General features: G+C 40.8%; 1 protein-coding gene across 5 annotated transcripts in view; it reads left to right on the top strand.

The window, feature by feature from the left end:
* The window catches only part of LOC140196298 (chloride channel protein 2-like), a 558,437-nt gene extending 547,134 nt beyond the window's left edge, over window positions 1-11,303 (top strand). For all 5 annotated transcript variants that reach the window (XM_072255256.1, XM_072255259.1, XM_072255257.1 and 2 more), the window contains one exon: window positions 5,346-11,303. In XM_072255256.1, coding sequence (XP_072111357.1) covers window positions 5,346-5,540 — 195 coding nt within the window. In that variant the 3' untranslated portion in view covers window positions 5,541-11,303. The remainder of the gene's footprint in view (window positions 1-5,345) is intronic.
* Window positions 11,304-12,141: the final 838 nt, after the last annotated feature.

Below are 12,141 nucleotides of genomic sequence, written 5' to 3'. Positions count from 1 at the left end.
TGTGCAGCGACTATCGGAGGCTGAACAACGCCACCACGTCCGATCGTTATCCAGTACCACACATCCAGGACTTTACTGCCAACCTGCATGGGGCATGCATCTTTTTGAAAATTGACCTGGTCCGAGGGTATTATCAGATCCCAGTCCACCCAGACGATGTACCCAAGACGGCCCTCATTATCCCCTTTGGCCTGTTCGAGTTCCTCAGGATGCCGTTCGGGCTCAAAAATGTGGCACAGACGCTCCAGCGCCTGATGGACGCTGTAGGGCGAGATCTGGACTTTCTGTTCATCTGCTTGGATGACATACTTATCGCCAGCCACTCCCGCCAGGAACATCTAGCACATCTACGCCTGCTCTGCCGCCGCCTAAGCGACTACGGCCTGGCTATCAACCCCGCCAAGTGCCAGTTCAGCCTACTCGCCATCGACTTCTTGGGACACCGGATCAACCGCCATGGATCTCTGCCCCTGCCAGCAAAATTTGAAGCCATCCAGACCCAGCACTGTTAAAGACCTGCAGGAATTTGTTGGGATGGTTAACTTTTATCACCGTTTCCTGCCCTCAGCGGCCCGGAAAATGCGGCCCCTTTTCAGCTTGATGTCCAGCAAGGTCAAAGAGTTCACCTGGACAGAGGAGGCGACGGCAGCTTTTGAACAAGCCAAGAACATACTAGCAAACGCCACGCCCCTGGTCCACCTCTGGGTCGACGTTCCCGCTGCCCTCACTGTGGACGCTTCCAACGCGGCAGTTGGCAGCATGCTCGAGCAGCTCATCGAAGGCCAGTGGAAGCCGCTCGCTTTTTTCAGCCGGCACCTATGACCCCCTAGAACTCAAGTACAATGCTTTCAACAGGGAGCTGCTGGCCCTGTACCTTGCCATCCGGCACTTCAGGTGCTTCCTGGAAGGGAGGCAGTTCACGGTCTTCACAGACCACAAGCCCCTCACTTTCGCGTTTGCCAAAGTGTCGGACCTGTGGTTGGGCCGTCAGCAACGCCACCTGTTGAACATCTCGGAGTTTACCACCACGATCAAGCACGTCTCCGGGAACAGCAACATGGTGGCAGACGGGTTGTCACGCACCTCCATCCAATCAGTGCCCTCTCTGTCTCCGGAGGTGGATTATGCAGCATTAGCTAAGACGCAATGGCTGGACAGCGAGATGTCGGCATACTGAACTGCAGTCTCAGGACTCCGCCTTGAAGACATACCCATTGGGCCTGAAGTTAATGAGCTCCTTTGCGATGTGTCCACTGGGCAACCTCAGCCCATTGTCCCGACCGCTTAGGGGTGCCGCGTTTTTGACACCTTGCACGGTTTAGCCCACCCTTCCATCCGGGCGACCATCCGGCTGATCGCAGACAGGTTTGTGTGGCACGGCCTATGCAAGCAGGTCGGGCACTGGGCCAGGACATGCAGGCACTGTCAAACCTACAAAATCCAGAGGCATGTGAGGGTCCCACTACAACCCTTCCAGCCGACACGTAGGAGGTTTGAACATGTCCACGTGGACATAGTTGGCCCACTGCCGGTTTCGAGAGGAACGAGGTACCTATTCACCATGGTGGACAGGTTCACGAGGTGGCCAGAAGCTATCCCATTCACTGACACGGCCACGGAGACATGCGCCAGAGCCCTGATTACCACCTGGGTGGCACGGTTCGGACCCCCAGCCCACATTACTTCAGGCAGGGGTGTGCGGTTCACATTGGCTTTGTGGTCTGCACTGGCACAACTCCTCGGAACCCAGCTCCACCGAACGACTGCTTACCACCCGCAGTCCAACGGCCTGGTGGAACATTTCAACAGGCACTTGAAGTCAGCCCTGATAGCACGCCTCCGAGGGCCAGACTAGGTTGACGAACTCCCCTGGGTGCTGCTTGACATCTGCAAGGCACCCAAGGAGGACCTGGCTGCATCATCGGCCGAACTAGTTTACGGTGCCCCGCACACAGTTCCCAGTGAATTTGTGCCAGCACCCCGTGGCCAAGAGACGGACCTGCTGGGGTCCTAACTAAACTCCGGGAGCGGCTTGGAACACTTGCCCCAGTCCCGACGTCCCATCACGGAACAACACCCTCTTTCGTGCCCAAGGACCTACAACAGAGCAAGTATGTTTTTGTTCGCCGAGGCGCGAACAGACCACCCCTGCAGCGACCATACAAAGGACCCTACAAGGTGGTGCGCCATAATGGGACAACCTGTGTTCTCGACATCGGCGGTCGGGACGAGACTTTTACCATTGCCTGTCTCAAACTGGCGCATCTGGGCCTTGAACACCCGGTTGCGGTGCCATCCCCACGACGATGAGGCCGGCCACCTAAGAGAACTGAGAGCGTGCAGGCTGTGGACTCTGTACCTCCTAGCTCCGGTTCCGGGTGGGGGGGGGGGGGTGGTCATGTGGTGGCTCGTCTGCGCAGCAAGCGAACCAGCTCCAGCAGTCGCGGGCGAGTCCGCAGCCAGCAGCAACCGAGGGGGCTCTGAGTGTGGGGCAGACTTCAGCCCGGAAGCCAACGTCACTTCCACCCCGCAAAGAGCGGGGGATGCTGAGAACAGGACTTCTGGCGTGCGGATTGAAGCAGTAAACAGTTCAACCAGACGCTGCTCGACTCAATGTGTTGCTTTCACTCGTTGCGTATCAGCGCAACTACACTGTACTACTTTGGTTGAAATTATATCTGACACTTCTAGAAAAAGGGGAAAATGTAAAACAAAAGCCAGGTTTGGGTGAGGATGCTGTACCTTTTGCAACAATTTTATTGCTGCCAGGATAGGGCTTCAAGTATCCTAACTGGACTTTAAAACTCATATTTCCCTATCCTAGCCACCTCAACAAAATAGTTTATTTCATTCCCCGTACAAACGCCAAGATTGGTATCTTACTATCCCAGGAGAAGTGTGCATCGACTTTTTTATTATTGTTCATGTTGTTCATGTATTTGCTTTTGGAAGTTCTATACTCACTTGATTAAATCTGCTTTTGGTCCCTGAGGTACTGGGAATTAATGTTAATGTTAATGTCCCTGAGGTACTGGGAATTAATATTTTCATTAACAGTAAAAATTAATTTTGCTATTATTTTTGTATTTGAAGCTTAAATATAGTCCCTGAATGTCAATTGCACTTCAGACATTGCATTGGATAAAAAGATCATACCAGGAATCTAACCTGTGCAATATCCTATCAAATGCAATGAAGTTATAGTTAATTTCTTATTCTAGCATTACAAGTATAAGATATCATTTTCCTGACACCAGACTTAGTCCAGTCAGAAGGTGATTTGGGAAATTAGAACTTAGCACATAGAATGTTACAGCACAGTAAAACCATAAGACATAGGAGCAGAATTAGGCCATTTGGCACATCGAGTCTGCTCCGCCATTCAATCATGGCTGATCCTTTTTTCCCCTCCTCAGCCCCACTCCCTGGTCTTCGCCCCGTAACCTTTGATGCCTTTGTGTAATCAAGAACCTGTCAAGCTCTGCCTTAAATACACCCAACAAACTGGCCTCCACAGCTGCCTGTGGTAATAAATTCCACAAATCATCACCCTCTAGCTAAAGAAATTACTCTGCATCCCTATTTTAAATAAACGCCCCTCTACCCTGAGGCTGTTCAGTCTTGTTCTAGACTCTCCCACCATGAGAAGCATCTACTCTGTCTAGGCCTTTCAACATTTGAAAGGTTTCAATGAGATCCCCCCTCATTCTAAATTCCAGAGAGTACAGACCCAAAGCCATCAAACATTCCTCATATGATAACCCTTTCATTCCCGGAATTATCCTTGTGAACCTCTTCTGAACCTTCCCCAATGGTAGCACATCTTTTCTTACACAAAGAGCCCTAAACTGTTCACAATACTCAACATGAGGCCTCACCAGTGCCTTCTGAATCCTCAGCATCACTTCCCTGCTCTTATGTTCTAAACCTCTTGAAATGAATGCTAACATTGCATTTGCCTTTCACACCTGTAAGAAAAGCTTTAGGGTGTTCTGCACAAGTACTCCCAAATCCCTTTGCATCTCAGATTTCTGGATTTTCTCCCCGTTTAGAAAATAGTCTGCACATTTATTTCTACTACCAAAGTGCATGACCGTACATTTTCTAACACTGTATTTCATTTGCCACTTTCTTGCCCATCCTCCTAATCTGTCTAAGTCCTTCTGCAGTCTATCTGTTTCCACAACACTACCTGCCCCTCCACCATTCTTGGTATTATCTGCAAACCTGGCAACAAAGCCATCTATTCCATCATCTAAGTCATTGATACACAACATAAAAGAAGTGGTCCCAACACTGACCCCTGCAGAACACCACTTGTCACTGGCAGCCAGCCAGAAAAAGATCCTTTTATTCCCACTCACTGCCTCCTGCGAATCAGCCAATACTCTAACCATGTCAGTAACTTTCCTGTAATACCATGGGCTCTTAATTTGGTAAGCAGCTCCATGTATGGCCCCTTGTCATAGGCTTTCTGAAAATCCAAATGTACAACATCCAATGCATCCCCTTTATCTATCCTATGTGTAATCTCCTCAAAGAATTCCAATAGGTTCATCAGGGCAAGATTTTCCCTTAAGGAAACTATACTTCCTTTGTCCTGTCTTGTCCTGTGAAACCAAGTACACCATAACCTCATCCTTAACAATTGACGTCAACTTTTTCCCAGCCACTGAGATCTAGGTAACTGGTCTATGATTTCCTTTTTTAGAGTGGAGTGACATTTGCAATTTTCCAGTCCTCTGGCACCATGCTAGAGTCCAATGATTTTTGAAAGATCATTACTAATTCCTCCACAACCTCTCCCTCAGAACCCTAGGGTGCAGTTCATCTGGTCCGGGTGACCCATGTACCCTCGGGTCTTTCAGCTTTTTGAGCACCTTCTCCCTTGTAATAGTAACTGCACTCACTTCTCTTCCGTCACTCCCTTTAATATGTTTTCCACAGAGAAGACTGATGCAAAATACTCATTTAGTTCATCTGCCATCTTCTTGGCCCCCTTATTATTTCTCCTGCCTCATTGTCTGGCAGTCCTATATCCACTCTCGTCTCTTATTTTTTACATACTTGAAAAACCTTTTTCTATCTATCTTGACATTGTTTGCTAGTTTGCTTTCATATTTCATCTTTTCCCTCCAAGTGATTTTTAGTCCACTGTAGGTTTTTAAAAGCTTCCCAATCCTTTATCTTCCTGCTAATTTTTGCTTTGTTGTATGCCCTCTCTTTTGCTTTTACGTTAGCTTTGACTTCCCTTGTCAGCCATGGTTGTACCATTTTGCCATTTGAGTATTTCTTTGTTTTGTAAAAGAAATGTTCATTTCTGTCTTTGTTTTGATTAATTTCAGCTGAGAAAAGCCATTGAGGGGTCAGTCACATCCAAAGGTGTGAAGGTGAGGCCACCTTTGGCCAGTTTCAGGGAGAGTGCCAACAGCAGCAGTGAGTCGGATACCACGGAGATCCACAAGCTGTGGGACAGAAGAGAAAGCCTTACACTTCCACGTGAATCCAGTCCATCAGACACAGATGACAAATCACACTGAACGAGCCCAGCAGGGAACAAAATGCCTGATTATAACTGCACTATTCACACTTAAAGCACTTGATTTGGATGTGGAAATGAAATCTTTCAGCTGTTGTCAGAAGGGTTGGATTTGTATGATGCACTTCCAAACAAAAAAGTAATTTGAAGTTGGTAACCTTAAAAGCACTGATTGTACATTTTGTTGAGGAACTTCCAGGGGTATGCAGATTTTCATACACTAACAAATGTCTTTTTTTTAACTCATATAAAGCCCGATTTTTAAATTGATAAATCAGTGTTTGAAAGTGAATGCAGAAAGTTTGGAAATGGGATAGTTGAAAAGCTGATTTCACTTCCATGTTGGAATTAATATTTTTGTGTTTCTTAGCATCTTATGTCTTGATATCATTGTTCAGTTGTACCAGTGTTTACAAACAAACGTGCATATGAGGTGATAGCAGAAGTATCTGGAAACAAGTTTGGAAATGCAAGTTTAATATTTAGAGTTCTGAGATGAAATGTGGGAATATAAAGGAGCTCATTCCATTTGCTGTTTTGCTCTACCCAGATATTTGCATGCTAATGAAATAGGCTTATTAAAGCATGCAGTGTTTTAAATTTTGATTAACAATATGCACCAGTCAGGTCCAGAATTGTATTCTAATACAGGGAGTTGATTTGCAGTTTATGTGTCTTCATTACACCTAAGGTCCACCTTCCCAAGAAAGTGATGGTCATTTATTCAGGGTTTATATATGCATGGTCATCTTTGCCAACCAGATATTAAATTCTACTACTGAAACTCTTTCCAGGTGCTGTTTGTGTGGCAGCCAATGGAATGGCCAAGCTGTTTCCAATCTCAAGACATTTCAATAGTATGTTCTGCTCTGAGTTATCAAGTGCACATTTCCAAGGAATATCAATCTGTAGTTATTGCAGTGAGTCTGTTGAAATCTTAATACCTCAACTTAATGTTGTCTACCCAGGAATGAATCATTGCTGCAGGATCAATTTAAGCTCTTACATTAGTTTTACTTAAAATCCAGGAAATCTCAAAGTATTGGGAATGATTTGTGCCAAATCTGTGCTGGATTTTTATTCTTGGTCAGTCGTTGTGCAGCCAAGACTGGTGTACATCTGGTGTGACAGGAGGCATTGACAGATACACTTTGACTTGTTATCGATATGTTGATGTGGTGAGTCAATTCTTTTTCTAATACAGAGGTATATTCATGGTCACTGCACATGGTTTTACAATACTATACATAGTCATGTCCCTATAATTGAATTTGAATGTCAATAAGTTGACTTCCAAACTCATTACACAACTGGTTAAAAGTGCCACCTCCTAAAGCCAGTGTCACCTTGTATTCATGGAAGTTGTTTCATCCTGTTCTATTAATAAACACTCATTAAAACCCATTAACCACAATGCTTACTAGCTAGAACAAACGTAAGATCAAGCTAAGCAAAACTCATTATTTACAAATGAGATCCCACTTTAGATCAAAGATTTTAAGGTCAAATATCAGTTCAATATTATTTATGTTTATCTTTTACGTTGGCTTTCTGCCAATGTTTTAAACTTCTGTTTAGAACCACAGGCCAGGCCAGGTCATAAATGGATCACGTTTCATGGAAATAGAAACCTGCATCCTTTTGCTGAATGTGATTAGAATAGTAATGCCTTGGTATTTATGGTATCCCTAAAGTGTTACATACTGGTGACTAGTTCCGCAGCAGGTGAAAGATTAAACACCATCAGATTATTGTATTCGAGCTGAGTTAAATTATCAGATATAATATGAAATAATGCACTGAATTTCCAAGGCAATGTAAGCGAGTGGTGCAGACAATAAAGAATATAATTAGTCGACAAATTATTAAAACTATTGGTAGAAAAGAAGGTAATTTGCTATGACAGGTCCAAAGTTATCCTTTCTGAGCTCAGGTTTGCAAACAAATGGGACCAAAGATGAAGAACAAGAAAGTCTGCTTTAATATCTGTGTAAGATAATGAATTTGTATGCATCTCTAAAATATAAAAACTCAAACTCACATACTTTGATACTGTAGCTACCAAACAAGCTCAGCATTCAAATCCAGGCCATAGCTTGACACTCTCAATGCAAGTAACAGATAGTCACTTTGTGTATTCATAATTCCATTTAAAAAATGTAACACAAAGGGAATTAGAGGTAGTGAGCGTGAAACCAATCAAAAATTATAATGCACAAATGTTACATTTTATCTTTTAAACAAATGACAGGCAATTTGATTCTTGTTCAAGCATCATCCATCAAGGCTCTGAGCCTTACTGTGTAAGTAAGAATGTTAAAAATCAGTTTTCAGTTTGGTGCCTTACTAACTTGCATTGAGTTTTTTAAAGGGACTCTTGAATTTAACGAGTTGAATCAGTGGCAGTGCTTTACCTCCACAACAATTCTTCATTTATTACAATCAGGGACTCATTTGGGAGGCAGTGTCCATGCATAAAGACTGAACTTTGGCATAGATCTTCAATATCGGTCACAAATACAGTGCACATTGAAATAGTAACCTAGCCATATCCTTCCTTCTTGAAATGTCATATTCTCAATTTCTAGACCTTTTTTGGAGAATTGATTTCAGTGGTTCTGTCTCTTCCTATCTTTTTTTAGAGTAATATAATTACCCTGATTGGCAACTGTTATAGGATCATCTGTTCTTCCTGTGAACTAACAGCACGTCTACAATTTGTTTGTTCATTCTTTAACATTTTATGGATGCTTCTCAGTTGTGGAATTCACATGTGAAAGAAATGTTTAAAACTGCATGTTTGTATTTTTATGGAGCAGGCAAAATGGATGCAGTGCAACACTACTGAGCTAGTGCTGGAATTTTGCAAATATACTGTCAATAGTTTTATTCTGCGTCAGTTCTCTGTAGAAGTGATCTTATGCCTCTTGATAATTTCTTCTCAAAACTGACTTCCAAGCACTTGATAGGCAATCTTTCCTTTTTTCTTCATCCCATCCCTGCTTGTTCTTGCTACAGTTCTGTTCTGATTGAAGTCTGTCATAGCCTCTGTATTTATTGACAGTTTCCATATTGAGGACCTTCTTTGTTTGGTTGTCTGTGAGTGCTTGTTGGCGTGTGCCAAGGAAATAGTTTAGGCTTGATTAGTTATTTGCAAAATCATGACAGGTCATTTAGCTTATTTAAAACATTCCAAAGGCAATTTATCTTTTCAAAATTGAATGATATTAATGTACAGTAGTTATTGCCTTAAGTAAGCTAAATAAAAATCAGATACCCAACTCTGCATCAAAGTGTGTCAGATAATATATAAAATAGAAGTATATCTATGAGGAAAGAACATTGCAAGATGAACTGCCCAAGTTAAAGATGGGTACGCCATATGTAGATTGAGATTTGTAAGTGAAAAGTAAAGATATTGTACGTTGTATTTAGTGTGTATGTATATCATCATTGTTTTGCAGTCTCAGTGATCTTTCCTGACCTGTTATCACGTTTTTCTTGGCGGTCACCTATGAGAAATGAACCATAGGAAATAAAAGCAGGGGTGGGCTGTTCTGTCCCTTGAGCCTGATAGTGAGTGATATTTGAACAAATCACCACTTCTAAGTTTTATTATTTTTTGTATTTTCTTTAAATTCCAACTTCCACGTCCTTTCCTTAAGAAGTGCAGGTAGCTCATGAGCAGAATCTTCATACACTTGGTTTAATCATGATCGCACTGAAATAAGGAATCTTGCAATGGATGTTTGTCAAGATCCTTTAACTACTGAATCGGTAGTGCCCAGGTTAGATTTTTTTTTTAACTGACCTTCCAAACTAGAGTATTATCTGAGTACCTGTGATTTTCCTGGTCAGGTTTATTTTGCTTTTACTCTATATGTAAGAAATATAATGCAAATAGCTCTACTTCATCTATATTCTCATTCCAATCCAACAACCAGTTCAGTAATTTTTGAAAAAAAGGCAAGGTAATTTTTGGTCATTACTTTTGGTAAAACTACGATGAACCATTGTACCTTTGCTTTTTTATCAGTGTATCAAAACTCATGTTCTTCACAATTATTGGTTTGAATTAGACCCCAACTGTTACGCCTTCACCATCTCTAATTGTTGGTTCCCAATAAGAGATTGGTCCTGTTTGTTCTCAGGATTTAACCTGGTAATAGGCACTGCAAGCACTAGGACAAACTTACATCCAGGAACCTTGTCCCTGCTTATCATCTGGTTTGACTGTCACTTCCACGGATTTTATTGGCTATGTAAGCTTCCTATTCACTGCGTGGGACGTCATTAATATCGAAATCTAAACCAAGCTACTTTATGCATTTTTTCAAAAATTTTCTGAATATATTGTCTGGGATTAAACTTGAATTTGTTTTTACCACTGGCTTATGGGAGCCCTTCGATTAAATCTTTGATAAGTTGGCTACTCATATTTTTGACCTCAAATTATAACGATAACTTATTCTGCAAGATTCATTCTTGGCTTAAAATTGCATTGTGTAATAGCAGGCTATTTTATAGCAATTATTTAGCTCCTTCTCAAAAGTTTTATTGATTGCATAGAAAAATGTTTAGGCATTATGCAAGTAGAGCTCAAAACAAGCCTGGAGTACAACATATTACTTAGCCTGTTAGCCTTGGGTGTTCTTGCAGCAATGTATATCACTCTAAGGAAACAATCCTAAAATAATGTTTATTATACATATTTTATTCTCAAAAGACAAAATACTGTTTCTGCAATATAATTTATTTCTGTTGATCTTTCATTTGATTTGCTTTTTCAATTCTTGACTGTGTAAGAACTTTCCATGGTGAGATGAAAGTTAAAATGTCACAGAAGTGCAGCTGTCTTTCAGGATTCTTCCTGTAATGACATGGTTCAGGAGCTAAATTATATTCAGAACAATGAACATCGTTTAGAAGTTGATTTGCAAGATATTAATGGTGATATTCTGGAGAATTAAATAATCTACAAAAATATAACATTTGCAGCTTTGTAAACACTGAGATGATTGGAAACCATAATTATAGCTTGGATTTTTGAGCATTCCAAACATTCTAAAATCTTAAGCAATATGTCTGTAGTCATTAAATTCAAGCAAACACCTGTCTGCAAACTATAATAATATTTTTACATTGATTTATGAGATTTGACATACTGTGAAAAGTTTTGCAATCTGTAGGGTTTGCGTAAGAATTCAAAATCAAATGCTACATATTATGGGACCACTCACTAATGTGCGGTCTGTGTAAAATACATTCTGTTATATTTGTTGTGATTCTTTCTAACAGTGGAACAAAAATGTGATTCTGAAGTGAGGTATCAATTTAGAAACAATATCAATGAAATACTGAGAACACTAAATAACAATCTGATTTTGAAAATCGCTGTAATAATTGACCTAAAATATAATGATTGAATTGCATTTTAATATTTGAATTATCCTTTAATTTAATTTGAACATATTTTCTATATAATATGATAATGTGCTCTATTTAGATACTTGTGCAGTTTTTCACGATTATAAAACCATATGGGTACTTCATGTTGATATTAGCCTCAGAATCACTACTTGTGCAATAAATTTTTGAATGGCAGATTTTGTCATTCAGTTCTATATATGGAATTAATTCAATTAACTTCATTTTTATATCAATTGATCAAACTTCCACCATTAATTTCTGTTGTGCTACATTCAGATTATTTCTGATCTGTGTTAAATCTTATGTAAAATAATTTCTGTATATTAGAGTGAACTCAGAGTTTAACAAATTTCAGTGTTATTTAAAAAAATAATTTGTTTATCTTGAAACTACAAGGAATAATAAATTTTTAACCAATGTTTACTGCTGTTGGAGTCTTGCTTGAGAAAATTGATTCTCATCAGTGTTGATCAATGAATGCTGTAGTAAGCCATAATATAAGATGATGATAATTGTTGGTAGAGTACTTAGAACTGGAATTCCTTTATGTGATACAAGATTAACTTTACATATGTTAATCTGTGACCCTTGAAAGAAACAAAACACGTTATGATAATATTCTTAAAATATTTAGGGAATATTGTAATATAGCTGGTCTGTTTAAAAAAATGCCGCCTCAACTGATATAACATTTACTAACCTATTCAGAGAAAATTAAATTTTTGGCATGATAATTGAAAATTTGACGCCTGAAAATGGTATCAAAGATAGGCTTCAGAGATTAAGGGTGAAACTAACAAAGCAATTTACAACAAATACGGGCAGTTCACAACATCTATGATGATTTGTTCTGATGACTAGGATGATTTCTGCTTACACCAGAGTGGGTCATTTTATACACTGGCAGCGCATCTATTAACTACCAGGAGTGGAACTATTTTGGGAGTAGGGGTTGCTACAAAAAAGCAGTTGCACCCTCTTAAATGAAAGATATGTTCTGGTCACAAGAAGCTGATTAAGAAATGGCTAAGCAAAAGGTCAGTGTGCCAAAGGTTTTTCTGCCACTCATTGGGGCACTGGAGTAGATGGTAGTATCGTACAATCTAGTTTCCCCTTTGAGACTAGCAAGCCTGTCCACATTTTTAATTACTCTGAGGTGGGGGGAAAAGATT

Source organism: Mobula birostris, chromosome 4 (genome assembly GCF_030028105.1).
Source record: "Mobula birostris isolate sMobBir1 chromosome 4, sMobBir1.hap1, whole genome shotgun sequence".
NCBI lineage: Eukaryota > Metazoa > Chordata > Chondrichthyes > Myliobatiformes > Myliobatidae > Mobula > Mobula birostris.
This window is presented reverse-complemented; position numbering and strand designations above follow the sequence as displayed.